Source organism: Tachypleus tridentatus, chromosome 9 (genome assembly GCF_004210375.1).
Source record: "Tachypleus tridentatus isolate NWPU-2018 chromosome 9, ASM421037v1, whole genome shotgun sequence".
Classification (NCBI taxonomy): Eukaryota; Metazoa; Arthropoda; class Merostomata; order Xiphosura; family Limulidae; genus Tachypleus; species Tachypleus tridentatus.
In genome coordinates, this window is record NC_134833.1 from 125203718 (window position 1) to 125221880 (window position 18163).

Below are 18163 nucleotides of genomic sequence, written 5' to 3' on the forward strand. Positions count from 1 at the left end.
GGTTTTATGCAATTTATGTTTTTTTATTTTTTAAACTTTGTTTTGTTTTACCTTAATTTTCTTTTATGAATTTTACTAAATTTACTTTAATTTGGACTTTTCACTAGATGTTTGGTGCAGATAGCTTAGCTGCTTTGTGCCATAAAACACCAAATCAACCAACCAACCAAATGCCAAAACAAAATTAGTAATTTATCTAGCACAAATAGAGTTACTGTTTCCTGTGTATCAATTTCTTATGTATCAGGTTCATAACATAGCAGTTTGTGTATTACTGCAAATAGGAGTTTTTGACGAAATGCATGAAGAAAAAATGTTAATTTTTTAAAAATTTTTATATCATATGTTTTTGTTTGTTTTAATTATAGACCTGGATCACATCGCTACTTGTGGAAAAGAGGGAAATTTCTAGAAGAGCTCATTGAAACTCTAAGCCCAAGTAATAAACTTTCTGAATTGTGTTACAAATCAGGGTGAGTTTAGCACCTCTGCACTTTGTAATAAACTCTCAACTATGTTACAAATTGGAATGAGTGCATGTTTGAAATAATAAACTTTGCAAGCTATGTTATCAGTCAAGGTGAATTTTATATTTAATCCTATCACATCTGGTGAGCATCTTTCAGGTGTTGAGTGCATGTCAAATTTCAAATTTTAAGTCAAAATATTTGATAATTCTAGCTCTGTTTCAACAACTTTTAATTCCAAACAATGTTCCAACTTTTAATTTCTGTGCAGCTCCAAAACGTCTTGCCTGTAAATAACAGACTTATTAATTTTTTTCTAGGCTTTTTGTCTGATTGCAGAAGGCTAGATTTGATGATAAATTTATGGATTATGGGATTAGGATAAGATTAAAAAAATAAATTGGTTTTATGTTTCATGCTTGTATTAGAAGTTATCTTGTATGTATCTAACACATTTGAACTTTGCATTAAACTTACCAACATTGTCACAAACAATTTTGTTCAACACTAGAATTATCTTATAAATTTCAAAATTATAGATCACTGTGTGTTTGATTCTTTTGAATCTTGTAATAAACTTTCCAAAATGGATTACAAATCAGATAATTAAAAAAAATTAATCTGGTAATAAACCTTTCTAAATTGTGTTTCAATTTTTTTCAAATGCCAATGAATGGTGTGTTAGTTTTCCAAAGAAAGGTAAATTGGATGTATTAGTAAGTGTCAATGTTATTATACTTCAGTTATTTATTCAGTAGCTTGTGCAGAATGATGTGATCATTTTCAGTGAACACTAATGCCATAAATATTAGAAATTCAAATGAAATTTTTCTAAAGGTAATGGATAGTATAATTTCATTATTTTCACAAACAATAAAAAACAAACAAAAAAGCATGAACACACCACTTAGGTTTTACAATTAATATCTTATATGGGATGATACTGTAACTTTGAGCATTGTATTAGACATATATATATTTATAGTGTAATAAAGGACATAGATAAATCACTATTGATTTGTCATTCTGACAGATAAATGTAGTCCTCTTGTGCTTTAAAACCAGCACCTTTTTGATGGTATTACATTTACTTGAACTGCCCTGAACTGCCCCTTGTTGGCTCAGTACACAATAAGTCTGAAGGCTTATTAATACTAGAAACCAGATTTTGATACCTTTGATGTACACAATAACATTTTGTGTAGCTTTTTGCTCAACACTAAACAAACTTCTCTACAGAGATAGTCTTATAGTATTACATTTACTAAATACTATCATTTTGTAATCCTTTTTTTTATTGTTAGTATTACAGAATGGTACTCACTGAATAAAAAATATTGTAATTTAGTTAAACAAATTTTAAGCCTAAAACTTCTTTCAGATGTTGCAGTTTAGAAATACAGATTGCTTTTCTGTTTCTTAAGAGTTATGTTTGCAACATTTATAACATAATGTCAAAGTGATACTTTATTTCACCTAGAAACATGTTACCAAGCAAAACATTTTGTAATCAATTTTTCAGGTATTGGCTAGGTTACATACATATATTGAAGAAATGGTCTCTCCATGAACAGCTTCTGTCTACAGTTTTGCAGCTTGGAGACATAGAACTGTTGTATCAAGTTGGCATTTTATGTAAGTTTAAAATAGTTTTATAGTATTATATACTGTGTTATATTTTGACCAATTATATTGTTTAATCTTGTCTTACTAAGTGAAGAACATACAGGAAAAATAGCAGTAGGATGCCATCAGTGACCTGTTGTAGGTGATTTGAAATTACAGGTGGTGACACACTGCTTGGATTGCACACTGACAAATGTGCTATGATAGGACATCATAATTGAAAAGAGGGAGAGCCTTTGCTCTGGCAGGTGCTAAAATTTACTCAAGCATGTAACCATAACCACAGTCGTATATTGTTCTATAATATAAGTTAACAAAGCACATTAAAGATTTTCATTTATTTGTGCTGTACTCTCTTGTACTTCAAGACAAACTGCTATTCATAATGTTCTATTGAACATTTATTTAAGATGTTCTTATCAAATATTTTAATTCTTTAAATTCATAAACTTGTGAATATTTAGGTAAGTGCAATCCAACCAGAGATAGGTGAAATCATGACACACAAGCTTTGAATAATGCTGATGTTATATTGGTCAATCATTTAACTCTAATCTGAACCAAAGCTACAAAAATTACTCAATACTCAAAAATCTTCATTAAAACCCACTTCAAATAAAAATGTATCTCAGAACAGCTGTTATGGGTATTAACATTTTTATTAGTAAGCAGAGAACAATGTTTTGACCTTCCTAGGCCATCTTCAGGTTAACAAAAAAAACAAACCTGAAGATGACCTAGAAAGGTCAAAACATTCTTTGCTTGCCAGTAAAAGTGTTAATACTCGTACCAGCTGTTCTGAGATACAAGTTTATGATGTGTAAAAACAGAAAAGTATTGGAAAATATTGTAACTGTCTTCTGAAGTTGAGATTGGTATTTGGAGGTCATTTGAGACTAGCAGATATATAAATTAATTTGACTTTTTGCTTCTTAAAATGTCATATGTTTTATAAAGCTGTATATGTTTTTAAGTTGCTCAGATTTTGTTTTTTGTGAGTTTTCTTACACTACTGAAAATATTGCATGTGACAGGTGGTGACATAGATATGCATTGACATTTTACTTTTGCCATGAAACTTTGGTGAATTTAAATTGCTGTACCTTATTATTTTCACACAATTCCAAAAATTAACTTTCATTATGGTGATTTAAGGGAATTAAACAATCACCTGCAAAACTTCTTGCCTTTTCCATATACAGTAAACTCTCGTTGTAACGAAGTCATAGGGACCAAAGAGAATTGTTCGTTACAAAAGAAGTTCGTTAAAAAGGTTTTTTTTTTCATTCACTAGCCAAGTCTGGTAATGGTAGGCCCTATAACTGACGGCTGTTGCAGTACTGGTAATTGGATTAAAGACTCAGAAGTCACACGTGTGTAAACACTTAAAACACATTTAATGAAATTCAAAAGGACAATTAACAGCACTTGTAAAAAAATAACATTCATAATATAGACATATGTAATTATAATGTACAAAATACAAACACCAGCAAGAACGTCTAACTGGAGTCACTTGAAATATTGCACAATGCTTTTTTGTGAACTCCTGTCCCTCTGGCACTTGGTCACAAAATGCTCCATCATGTTTAATTGAGAGATAAACTGTCCTGCATTAGCCTGGTGTCCAAGATATCTCTGAAGTTGCAGGCACATCTCACGAGCTGCAGAATGTGTTGAGATGGGGGGTTCCTCATTGTCGTCATCTTCACTTTCACTGTCATTTTCTGGTATCTGTTTATTTTGCACCATGGCCACAATATCACTGTCTGTCAGGGGCGCTAGTGATCAGATCATTATCAGCAGTCTCGTAGTCCTCTGCTGTGCCATCCACCGTAAACCCAGTGTCATTCAGCCGTGTCAAGAGCTGGGCTAATGGTATGTCATCCTCGGGTCCTCACTGTTTTCTGCTGGCTCTGGAGAGGAGAAGCCACAAGTTCTGAAGCAATTGGCTATGGTTGATTGCTTTACCAATGACCAGGCAGAGCGTAGCAGTCGCATGGCTTCAAGCACAATCACAGTGAAGACACTTTTATTGTCTATTGAATCAATAAGACGCTGTAGCAGTAGGGTGCGGTAATGTTTTAGATTGGCGATGATGCCTTGGTCCATGGGTTGTGTCATGCTTGTGGTATTGGGAGGCAGGAGCACCAGCTTGATGGCCTTAAGTCCAGTGGGGTTGGAGTGGGTGGGGCAGTTGTCAATTATCATAAGGACCTTTCTTTTCTGCAGCACAAACTTTCGGTCAAGTTCTCTCAGCCACTCGGTGAATAGATCTGATGTCATCCAAGTTCGCTTGTTGGCTTTGTATGGTGTTGGCAGGGTTTTGACGTCTTTGAAGCAACGCAGTTTTGCTGCCTTTCCTAAAAAAAAAGAGAAAGAAAATGTACATGGTTAATGTCTTGAAATTAAAAATGAAACATTTACATGTCAATAATCTGTAGAAAATCATAAAATAACAACTTCTATAGAAAACACAGGAAAATATTTTTACCTGCTTTTGACACTCACCTATGACAAGTAAAGGAAGCTTCGGTGCCGTCCATATTGGCGATACCAAAACAGACAGCCGCTCCTTCGTTCGCTTCCCGCCGTGACAGGAGTCTCCCTTGATAACAAGAGACTTGTCTGGCAGAAGTTTAAAGAATAAGCCAGACTCATCTGCGTTGAAGACATCCCGTGGGCTGTAGTTTTCTAGCAGGCGTGGCAGTGTTGTTGATGTCCACTGGTTTGTTTGCTCTGGTTCTACACTACCAGACTCACCACAGATCGTACGAAATTGAATGTCGTGTCTTTTTTTGAATCGGGTTAACCACCCATCACTCATGCAAAAGTCAGTGATTCCCATTTGATCAGCAAGTTTTTTTGCCTTTGCTTGCATAACAGGCCCAGAGATAGGAACATTCTCTGATCTAGCATTTTGAACCACAGAAGCAATGCGGCTTCTAGGTCAGAATGTTTTGCAGTTCGCGTGCGTTTTCTATTGGGACAAAAGTTGTCTCGAGAAGACAATATGGCCTCTTTATTTTTCAACCATGTTGACAAAGTGTTCAGAGGCACATCAAATGCTTTTGCTATTTCTGTTTTTGTTTTAACTTTTTTTCAACTTCTTCTATTGCTGCAATTTTAGTTTCTGTTGATACAAGCTTGCGCTTCGCCATGATCAATGATTAATGATCTGTTTAATTTGACTGTGATTAGCCTTTTATAGGCCACAGCATGCAGGCTGCCCAGGCATAATCTACTCAAGCCATAATCTGAAAATTTTATAACTAAGCTAATTTTTGCTGGGAGGGCGGGTGAGTTGGGGCGGGCAGGGGTTTAAAGTGTTATTGACCATAATTGTTGTAAAAACATTGCTAGGCTAATCTACTACCCCATCTGCAGTCCGCTATTTCTCAAGTGTAAGATTTTGATGGTGGCACCACACATTGTTGCGCTGAGACTGACTAATTGCACTTACTAGCGGGCGAAGGGGTGGTCGGCAGCCGCAGCGGTGACAATTAATTTAGGGAAGAAGAGAAAAATAAATATCTTCGTACCTGGTTCGATACAAAGGATGTAATATTGATGCTTTTCACACCCTAGGGACTATAATTATACATCGTTACAAGCCGACACTTCGATACATGCAGTTCGGTTCAAGAGGCTTTTGTTACTATGTATTTATATGGACAGTTGGCTGGATCAGTCAACAACTTCGATACAAGTGATATATTTGGTTCTAGCGACTTCGAAACAATGAGAGTTTACTGTACTTAAACTTAGTAGATATTTTATAACTTGTACTTGTATTTTAATGTAGCAGTTAAGGGATGATTTGTTTTTTGTGGTTTTCTGGTGCCTTGTTTGGTTAGGGAACAAGCAAAACCTTTTGTGGCAGATACTTTACAGTTTTAACTGTTATGTTATTGTGGTGAGTAGTTAATGCTGTAATATGACAATTCTCAATGTGTGCTTCATAGGCTATTCACAGGTGGTCTGTAGAAAGGTTGCATAATTAAGGAAAGGAGATGAAAAATAGTGTACAGATCTCATTGTGGTTTACTGAGATAAAAAAATAAATGTATAAAAAACTGGATGATCATTGAACAAAAAATGTTTGAGAACTGGTGTCATAGTGCAACTTCTGATTGAAAATTTTAGTTGGAAACCATAAATTAACAACTAAAGATATGAATGTGACCTATTTCTGGAAAGTCGTATTTCTTTAACATTCAGGTTCAGAATTACTTATGTTTGAAAGTAAAACTTCTAAACAGAAAACTTTTAGTAACCACACTATACTTATTAGACAGTATTCATTGTTCAACTGAAGATTGTTTCATATCTTTGTCCTAGTTGGAAAATATTAATTAGCCAGTAATTACTCAATCTGGCTTTTAATGAAAAAGCAGATTAGAATAATTTATAGTATCAACATATTTTAATGATCACAAGTTTATAAAAGAGTTGAAAACACGTGTTTGTTGTACCTGAACACCAAGAAGAAACTTACCATCATATTTAGTGAAAAAAATACCATCTTATATAGCCTGGAACACCTTGTTTGGCACTATGCTCTGTACTCTCAATCCTTTTTTTTGATAAAGAAATAATGTTTGAGATAATCCAGGTTTCCAACTAGATCTACCACATCATGGTCCATAAATGTAAAAAATATTGAAAATATTTTATATCCACAATAACATTACCCTTTTCTGAAATAGATTTCTCTACAAATTATGTTTCATGATTTTTTAGTGAAATGTGTCAACTTCTGTAAGTTTGGAAATTATCAAATTGTATTTGTTTTTGGATTGTAAAGATTATATTATTAGCATTCAGACTGCATATGTAAATCTTGTATGTTGTAAGTTCTCAACCTTGCAGCTTATTGAACCAGGTTGGTATGTATTTTATTTTCTTGTGTAACTAAAGAAATAAATGCTCTAAAACCTTCAGTATTTTATTTTATGGAATATTTTTTTCTTTTTTTTTTTGTAGAAATCATGAATATTATTATTCTTTTGAAAAAACAGTGGCACTTATTGAAGATAAAATAATCAATATTTAATATTTTAATTTCCTAAATTTACTCCTTTTTAGCTGCCTTGTCTAATTATCCAGAAAAGTGGCAAAAACTACTACTTCTATTGTCGCAAAGACAGACTGTAATGGGAGAAGTTCTTTGTTTGACCTGTGGTAACAGCTATTCAGAACTAACACCCTTTCCTAGCTCTTCAACAGAGACATCTACCAACTGGAAGGTAACCATCACTTGGGAAAAGATTGGAAAGTTACTTGTAGAAGCTTTTGACTCATCCACAGCAATTAAACTTCTCCAAGAATCAAAGATCCCAGTTGGTGGGTTGTCTGCCAGTTTCTACCAAGCTTGCATTCTTTCACACCTGATAGAAGTACAGCAAAGGTAATGTCATCAGTTTGAGATGATTGATATAATGATTTCAGGTGGCCAGTAAGCATGACATCTATTGTTTGTGTTGATTATGAAAAATGTCACTTTAAGTTTCTTTTTATCTTGGTATAAAATATAACATTTTATGATGTTAGAAAAATATGTAAGTTCAAGAAATCAGTATTCTACAACCCAATCACTTTTGAAAGGTAAACCTTTCCACTCCACTCTGTTGTTACTTTGAGAACATACAGAAAGTTTGAAATGTACTGTTTTATGTTCTTTTCCTAACTAATAAGTGCATGGTTTACAGAGTATTGTACTTTTGTGTTAAATATAATATTTAGCTGTGTCAAAATAACTGATTTATTTTTTCTGTGACTGTAAAATCTAATATGATGTTTTTTTCTGTTTTAGTGCCTTGGCTCACAGAATGTTGTCACGATTAGAAAGCTATCTTTGGTCTCATCGACCAACAACTATTTCTCCTGAGGTTTGTTCATCAAAATTACTATATTTTAATGGAATGAAGTATTAAAAGTAAACAAACTAGAGTAATAAAGCTTGTTACCACTCTACTCTGTCGTTACTTTGAGAACGTATGGAGAGGTAGAAATGTACTGTTTTACATTCTTTTCCTAACCAATAAGTGTTAAGTATACAATAAATAATATAAAAAGCATATTAATAGAAAAGTTTCTGATTTAGACTGGATATGGACCTTATTCATGTGACATCACCTTATTACACTGATACCCAACATTTTGATACCTTGTCGTATAATGGTTGTTACAGAATTAAGGACGTTGTGATTTACTTTATTCATTTTTTAAGTTTTTTCATTTTATATTGATAATTATTACTTTTGAATAAACTGTGCCAACCAACTCGGTCATTACAAGTAGGCATGTAGAAATGCACGCACGCACGAACATATGAGGAGTGAAGTTTGGCTACTGGAACTATCAATAATTTTATGAAGATTATTATGCAGGCACTTATTTAATATTTACAGGTTTTCTTAATCACAGCTAAACTTAACAAACCTCATCATACCACATTTCCACTTCACAGTACTCCTCAGATAGCTCCTTAATACAGAGGTAGTTATATTAGTTTGCACTTTTACATTTTCTTAACAATGCCTAATATTAGAAGTTTTGATAAATAAATTTTTCTAGAAAGAGAAATTTAATGTTATATTTGCAGTAGTAGCTACTTTATTTCCTTTCGCCTAATATTAGGTCTGATAAATAAATTTTTCTAGGATAGATTTATGTTATATTGCAGATACTTTATTTCCTGTCGTGGTCTGATATGGGTATTAAAACTTTTATTTAAAAATACAAAACATTTCTACCTTTTTATTCATTATCAGGTTAAGATCTTGATGATGACTAAAGAGATCACATTATTGTTACTTGTTGATCCATCATAAGTTGATTCACATACTTTGTATTAATGGAGGGTGATTTTTTTTTTATACTGTTTGAAGTGAACTTCTTGGAAGTATTTGTAATTCGTGATCCATTTACTACAAAAGGTTGGGATTGACTCACAAGCATTGTTAAGAAAGTGTGTGCAAACTTTTCACAGCCAGAAGACAATCAAAACAATAACATAAATGTCTTTCAAGTGGCCATGATTAGTCATTACCTTGTATGCAGACATAATTGTCTGAAAGTTAAAATTCTGGATTTATTTATGTAAACAGATAAATAGTTGAGAGGTGTTGAATTATTTAAAAAGCTTGTTCGTTGTTCAGAATCATTGCACTTATCTGGCTCTGCTTTCAGCTTCAATGATGCAAAATTGAATTCCTGATGACGAGAAAGCCACTTGAAATAAATATTTATCTCAGAATGGCTGATATATGGTATGAACACTTTTATTGATAAGGAGAGAACAATATTTCACCCTTCCTAGGTTAAAAAAGAGTTTAAATGTGACCATTGACGAACACATCCTAGGGACAAGAGTATAAATGAGTACAGGATTGTAGGGGGCATTGCAGGTGGATGTTAGGTTATTAATTAGTATAGATATAAAGGTGTTCCTTTATACTGGTGTAATTTTGGTTTTAGTTGCAGTATAAGTAGGGTTTGTTTGATTTTGCATTTGTTTCCCAATGTAGTATCTACTTAGTAACCTAACATCCACCTGGAACGCCCCCTACATTCTCGTACCAATTTATACTCTCATCCATAGGACATGCCCATCAACAGTTACATTCAGACTCTCATTCTTAATCTGAAGATGAACTAGGAAGGTCAAAATGTTCTCTTCTTATCAATAAAAGCGTTAATATCCGTGCCAGCCATTCTGAGATACAAAGTTGAATTCCAATGTAATCGTTTTGCTGTCTCATGGTTAATTGAACAGTTCTAGTTCAAGGGAAGTCAGTGGTATTGTAAGGCTTAACACCATTACAAAACAGTAATGGGGTTTGATGTGCTAACAGTTTAGGATGAATTTATTGCATTCTTGTGTAAAGGAGATATAATTTAATTAGATATATTTTTATTATTATTTCTTTGAAAAATTAACTACAGAAGTCAAAAGTAAACAAAACATTGAATGTCTTAAGAAAACTCTGAAAACTGAAGTGTTCGAGTAATTCAGATTAATCTTCTATGACAAACTTGTTTTATATTTTAACATAATAGCTGAAAATACCTTCTTTGCTTTTAGGCACACCAAATTTTGTTAAAAGAACGCAGAAGTGAGACAGAAGATGAGAGCAAGGTAAAAAAATTCCATTTTTTTTTTCATTTAAATGAATGTTGTCTTCTATGTCAGCATGTTAAAGATTCATAGTTTCTTATAAAGAAAACTATACTTTATTTCTTATTTATAATGTATTAAGTATAGTAACATTATCCAATTATTTTCTCCCACTTTCATTTGCAGGTACATTTTAAAGGAAAAATAATGCACTTTTGTAAAATTTTTAAGTTATTAAAATAAATAATCAGACTAACAAGTTTTGTTCATTCTTTGGTACATTCTCAGTGTACATTTTATGTAAATCTGTGTATTATATGATGCAGTGGTGCTTAAATTAAAATTATTTAATAATGCTGTTTTCTTTGTGAATTATGTCCAGTATTTCTAACCTGGTACAAATGTAACAAAGAATGGCATATTCACCATATGTTCCAAAATGTTTCATGTTCACCAAAATTCAAATGCTCTAAAATGTCAAATATTACAGCAAAAAATAACTGTTTTTGTAAATGATCAAGCCACCAAAAGTGTTGATGATTTTTTTTTAGTGTGAAGCAATTTGTTTTTGAGTTTTCTGAAAATCCTAAACCATGAAGTTGATAAAGGATGCAAAACTTTATTTACCTTTGTAAAGTTTAATCTTGAGACAGATATAATTTTCTTTTTTTTTGACTAGTCTTTCAGTGGGTCAGTGGTAAACATACAAGCTTATAATATTAAAATCTGTGATTTGATTCCTTAGGCTGTAAGAGGGCAGAGAGCCCACTGTGTAGGTCTGCATTAAGAAAACCAAGTTTTGACCTCATTATAAATTATATTTTTACATCTTTATCTGTCTAATAAAAATAACTTGTACAATAGTGTTGTGAAAATTCATTATTTACTGACAACTAACTGTATGTTTTTTTCAGAAGCAAGATTTGTGTTCTACTGTACTGGGCCAGTTTCTGGAAGAACCTGATTCACACTGGGGGATAACAACAAAACTAAAGAGTAGCTGCTTGGTGTGTGGACTTCCCTTAACAGCTCAGACAAGTGCTGCATTACGGGGCATCACTGTATGTAGTTGTGGTAGGTAGTGTTGTACTGTTTTTTCTACATAGCAGTAGTAGTAGTAGTAAAATAGTATATATTGCAGGTAAGTTTATTTGTTTTATTTTGTTATCAATAGTGTTATTGGTGTTTATTATTCATAATACTTGTAATTGTGTATTACTGAAAATTTAAAGCACTCTTTTGATAGTAACCGAGTGTGGCTATCTATTCGTATAAACTGAAGTAGCTAACATGATTCGTTTAGGCTTAGATTGAAGTTGCACATTATCCAGTACTTCATGAGTCCAGTGTATGATGGAATTAAGCTGTAATGTTAAAATGAATAAGATATGCACATCTTTTTGGCACATTGTTTAGTGGTTCTACACCTGTAGTTTCTATACGGTGAGAACTGGTTATACCTGTAGTGAGTTTACATAGGAGTGTGAAGTTATCTATTAACAACATAGTTATATCATGTATTGTTGTTGTCAAGGTTGTAATAAATGTGTTCATATTTGTAAAAATGATATTATGTCATGTTATTCTATTGGGTTGAGAAATAATTCGTGAGCGTTTTTTCAAGTTAACAAAATATATTCATAAATGAAACGCTTTAGCAAAATATTTCATGTCATTTGGTAGATAATATTTTGCTCTGATAGATGGTGTGTTTGATTTTCATATGTCTTTAATTTTTGCTTTCATTTTCAGCTCATTAAATGGAATGTCAAGTGGACAAAATCGGGCATTTTCGACACCATCTGCTTTTCGCATTTAATTTCTTGCAATTTCGTTTAAAACAATGCATACTATATACCTAGGTATTACATGAAATAAAGTATCATAATAAATGTTTTGGATGTAATGTGTTCATGCATTGAAGTATTGTATAGTCTTGCATGTAATGCTTGAATGAAATTATTTAAAAATGCTCACGAATTAATCCTCAACCTAATATTAATGTGAGCTAGTTGTATTTTTTTTTGTAGAACATCACAGTGTGTAGTGTATATTGTTATCAGTGTTTGTGTTAATTAGTGTATGTTTTTAAGTAGTTCTTACTGTGTGCAGTTGTAGTAGGTTGTTTGTTTTCTCTATAGTTAATGTGTATAGTGTGTTTTATCTTGTTTAAGGTTGTATGTTGTTTCTCAGTGTAGTTGTAGGTAGTATAAGTTGTTTTTACTAGTAATACATAGTATACAGTTCCTTAGTATAACTGTCAAGTGGTTTTTTTTTATAGTGTATTGTTCATGGTTTCTTTTTTTAGATATTTTCTTCTGGTATCTCTGGTGGTTTATTACTTCCCTGTGTAGTTATAGATGGTGTTTGGTTTCTTTTGGCAGCTGTAGGTGGTGCACAGTTTCTCTCAGTGGTTATTAGTGGTGTATAATTATGATATGTATAGCTAATATATGTTTACAATTATCCCATCAGTTTATCAAATGAAACTTGTTTCTCAGTAATGTGAGTGATGAATGACAATCACTATTCTTGCACGTTTGTCTTTTTCTGCAGCCTTAAGTTGATACGTACAGTACAATAAGTAGGCTTTGAGAAAGTACAAATAATTGTGTAAAATTACATACACATTTTTTTTCTTACTGTAGTTGGTAATATAATGATTCAGTAAATTTGCTGTTAATCTAGTTTTCCAGAAACATTTTTATGTACAATGCTGATGTGTACTTTCTGCAGGTCATACTTATCATAAAGGCTGCCTTCCTGAAGCTTTCTGTATCCAGTGTTTGAAAACACCACCACCTTGATTGCATCACCAAATGTACAGTACAGCTTCCTGTATGTGGCATCTAGTAGCATGAATTACTGCCAAGGCTTCATTTGTCAACTGCAGTTGAAAATCAGTGTTTCTTATGCCAATAGAATAATAAGATGGTTTGAAACTGACAGTAAAAATTAGTTGTTAGTGGATTTGTAATCGGCAGATTTTCTGTATTGTGTTTAATACAGCAGTCTCCAGTCACCCAATTTAGGGTGTGAGTACAGACTATTAGTTGTATATGCATAAACACACACAAACACACAATCTGTATGTCAGATTTTAAGACATTTAGTAAATTAAGCTTGTTTTATTCCAGATTTACTCTTTATGACCTAATTTCAGTAATATTTATTTATGTTCAATAGAAATTTGTTTCTGTAGTTGAGAAATGTTAAATTTTTTGTCAGAGCAAATTTTATATTGTTCTTCTGTGTTCTTAAATTATCCACATGAAATCCTGTTCTAAATAGTTCAATAATCTGAACAAATTAGGTATTTTTCAGTTATCTCACAATCACTAAACATTGCTTCATACTTTCAAACTTATAAAAATTTCCATGTGTGAAGACAGTGTTTATGTTCACAACACACTTAAAAACAAAACTTACTATTTCTGATTGTAAAAATAAATGCATTATATAATTGTAATTTATTAATGTGTATAAAATAAATTTGTAAATATGTTCTAGAGCTACAAATTAGTAGAACAATAATTAAAAAAAAACAGTTCTCACAATTGATAGCTTTAAAATAGAAAAGTTAATAATCATATTGGTATAGAATTTTAATTGTTTTGAAATGACTAAAACAAATAACTGCTTGTAATGAACACTCTGTTTTAATAACTTTTATATTTGTTTATTGTGGTGATATCTTATCTCTAATAACATTTCAGGCCAACTCCACATTATATGTCTTTGTAACAAGCTTCAAAAATCATTCATGAATAGTGCTGTCTTGAAAAGAACAGTCATCAAAGCCGAATCTGTCCCAATTTATTATGTTAATCAAACATTAGAAAACTTCCCAACTGTACATAATCTCAGTTAATGTTAAACTGACCTTGATTAGATGAGAATAGAAAAAGTAGCAAACAGTTCGTGTTTTTTAACACAAGTGTATTTGGTCCAGTGTTGTTTTTTTTTTTACCCTAATAGGGAGAAAGTAAAGCACCATCTTCTGAAAGTTGTGTTTTCTGATAGACAAATGTTAGGATGTAATTGTAAACCAAAACTCAGTTATGAGCTGGGAGAATGTCTTCTATGTGTATACTGAAGGCTAATTTTTAAAACTTTTTCCCAAACTATATGTACTATGTGTTTTAATATTTAATATTTTAGTTCCTGGAATGTCTTATTCAGTGGTACTTTTCATTACTTTTTAAACCAAAAGGCAGAAATAAAATTTGTTTGAATGCAAAAGTATTATGATGTTGAAAAATTTTCATTTTTAAAAACCTATACTGAGTATCACATATGATATTGTTGTTAGGTGTGGGTTCCCAACAGCCATTATGCTTTACTATTTATGTACACACACATTAGACCAATAAGAAAGAAATAACAGAATAAGTTTACAGAAATAGTCAAAATATTTTGCTGAAGGACAAGAACCACAAATGTGTACAATAGTGGTTGCTTTATTAGACTGTAAATAACATTTGAAAAATTCACAAGTTTTACTAAATTACTTTTGAAAATGGTAGTTCCATTTCTGAATCAGTTTCAGTTTGCAAAAGGAGAATAGCTAAAATTTTAAATTTTCTAAGGTTTGATGTCAAGATATATTTAACTCTTTGATGTAAAAGATATGCTTTAAGTGTTCATATGGCATCTGAAATACATAGAAAAAGATTTAATTAAAAAAAGGTAGAGCAAAATGATGTGTAGAAAGGGCTTGAGAGCTCAAATGCAAGTTGTTCATTTTTGTAAGGATTAGTCATAAATTTTCACTGGCATATTTTTGTTGGTATTTAGTGCTGTTAGTAAAAATAAAATAATGTGCCTACCATGAACATACCTAATCATAAAATAAACAAGTTCTTGTGTTAATTTCATTTAATTATTTAAGAATATTACATGTATGTTTGTGTGACTTCTACATTTTTTTCTAAAGAAAGAACCACATGTTTTTAAACAGGAATTATTTTAAGTCAACAGATCAAGGAATTTTTTCATAAAGTTTGGAAATGTTATAAAGGTTTACAAATTTTACATTTTATTTTCTTTCAATATATTACTTAGTGTAGCTAAGTAGATTTCATTAAAAAGAACCAGTGAACAAATATACTTTGATTAATTGCTTCTGAATTTATATATTGTATTCATTAGTTGTTACTTTTTGATCCAGTAGGAATTGGGAGATTGTATTGCCAAACTGAAGTCTGTATTGCATTTCCTAAATATTCCATAGACACTTTCTGGTAGTACATAACCAGTTTCTAAAATAAATGAAAACACATATTTAATGATAAGATACAAATAGTACAAAATAAGTTGGGATTCAGTGGGATTGGGTCTACTCATGAGGGTTTATAATTAAGTCACAGAATTGAGATGCTGATTTAAGATAACATTATTTGAATAGGGAGAAACACCATCAATATTTTTTTTTCTGAATCACATATTTAAATCTTAAAATTAGATATTTGAGATAATATTAATTTTAAGTGTTTAAAAAGGTGATGCCTAATCACCACGTAAGTGATGTCAATATAGTTTAAGAAAGCCTTGTGAATAGTAAGAGCAATAAAGCTAGAATAATAGTGAATAAGTGTTAATTTGAAAATACAAATAATCCTAAGTTTCTGTGATAATTTGATAAAGTTAACATGGTCAATACTTCATCGTTGCTATGAAATCTTTCAAAGCAACTTATCTTAAAATGGAGTGAAATGGAAGCATTCATTATTGTAGTATATAATGAAAAGGGTGTCAGAATTATCAGCTGCTTCACGTTGTGTACTTAACGAAAAATTTAATGAACCCCTTATGTTCAAAGAATACTTTTATGTCAGACTTTCAGAAGTATTAACCTCTCCACAACTTTTATTGTTATTTTTCCTGTCAATAGTTATATTAAATATTATATTGGTGCAACTGTTTGTATGTTTTATATTTGTTTTTAAGTACACAGAACCTTTATTCTGTATGTTATAACAATAATTTACATAGTATACTGTTATTCATAGTTTTATATTGCATTAATACTTAAATATTGTTTTTAATGGTGACTGTATTTTTAAAACGTGTGAAAGAATACTTTCAACTTATGTTCTATCATATGTGATTTTATCAATTACAAAGTATAGTGGGCAGGTTGTATGAATAACATTAGGCATGTAAAGTACATTAATTAATTATTCCATGCATGTATTTAAAATGATTTTAAACCTCATTTTGTTGTAAATATAATAATTTATAAACAGCTGTTTGTGTGGAATTAAAACATATCTGTGGATGGGTCTTTTCTTTCTCCATATTTAGGATGTCATGAAAATAGAAAGTTTGTTAAAATGTTTGAGGACTTCCTGTGTTATATCTTGTAGCGTGCATAATTGTTTGTTAAATCTTTATAAATCACCTCTTGTAGGTAACTGTATTTCTACTCAGTGATGTGTTTATTCCTGAAATCAAGCTATGAAAAGCCCTAAGAATTGACTCTGGTGTATATACAATACAGCTGATACGTATTTCCATTGTAATTTCTAATGCACATTTTCATCTGATGTGAAGTGCTGTTAGTATGGCACATAGGGTATCTACACCTGCCTTTTGTATAATTCTTTATCATATATTGCCTGACTTGTGCCAGTGACAAATTACTTAATTTTTACTTGTTTTAATGGTTATTATATATGTTACAATTTTAGTGTTTGTTTTCATGCAACTGGAAAACAATAGATATCAGATAAATGTGATGGTTGTTATTTTTTATGTTTATGGAAAACAAACAAACTTCAATTATAAAAGTATCGTTCGCTTCATTTTTCCATAATTTGTTTACTATTTCCTCTATTTTGTCTTCATTTGTATATAATATTCAATACTTACTAAGCCTATGAATTATTAAAGGAAATGGTAACAGTGAGATTAAACTTTGTATATTTTCAGTTTTTTTCTTTGTTACAGAATAGTATGTTAGGCTTACCATCAGCAGAGATGTATGAAAAAAAAGACAAAGGAAATTTCAGTTTACAGAAGGAAAATGCTGCTCGTTTTTATAAACTGCAGTTAAAACTACTTCAGGTTTGCTTGTTATTTAGCATAAGTCTGGTGTGCCATATGTAGATTTTTTTAAACATAATGTAAAATAATTGATTCAGTGTTATATGTAATTTCTAAGTTATTTTTGACTCTTCAGCAGTGTAAAAATCTTTTTCTCAGTTTTTTGTTACTAGTTTGTATAGAAGCTTCGTTCTGCTGTATGATCTAATAAGTTACTTGCCCTGTTCTTTTTCTGTACAGTTGTAGAAAATATGAGAAATAAAAAAATTGTATATGATATTGATCTACATTTCCATGTATGTCAGTGACGTATGTCTCTCTAATGTGTAAATTGATTTAATTTTGGTTTTCCAAAATGTAATAAGCTTATCGTAGCGTATTTTAAAATAATTAGGATTATTTCTTAAGTGTGAACAAAACTAACTCGTATAAGAATTGATGCCCGAAAGCAAGCTAGGGCAAGGATTTGAAGACTTAATTTACTTTATTATTAAATGCTCTATCTCAGTTAACTTGCTTTTGGTTTTTTATGACATATATGGATGTTTTTGTGTTAAAAATGCGAATCAACAATACTTACTCGACTTCTAATAGAATAAGGACAGAATGTTCTAAAATATTGGTAGTGAGATGTCCTCATTCTATGCTGTTATACTTGATTACTGTTTACCTGATAATGTTACATTTGGTTTGTTAACAAACAACGTGATTTATATATACTGATTACTGTTGATTCGATGAAACTCATTATATTGATATGTTTACTGGAATTATGTTCAAACAGAACTCTCACGGTTACTATTACCAACATTGCTTCAAATTTTACACGTGATACTGAAAGTTAGCTCTCACAGAAAAGCACTATCAAACTTTACCTCAAAATATTATATTGGTATCATTT

General features: G+C 31.3%; 1 protein-coding gene across 1 annotated transcript in view; it reads left to right on the forward strand.

Annotated features, from left to right (window-relative positions):
- The window catches only part of p (WD40 repeat domain-containing protein pink), a 79480-nt gene extending 61943 nt beyond the window's left edge, over positions 1–17537 (forward strand). Inside the window, 7 exon segments of the mRNA XM_076457058.1 lie at positions 369–473; positions 1990–2102; positions 7182–7503; positions 7909–7984; positions 10183–10236; positions 11130–11289; positions 12952–17537. Coding sequence (XP_076313173.1) covers positions 369–473; positions 1990–2102; positions 7182–7503; positions 7909–7984; positions 10183–10236; positions 11130–11289; positions 12952–13022 — 901 coding nt within the window. The 3' untranslated portion in view covers positions 13023–17537.
- Positions 17538–18163: the final 626 nt, after the last annotated feature.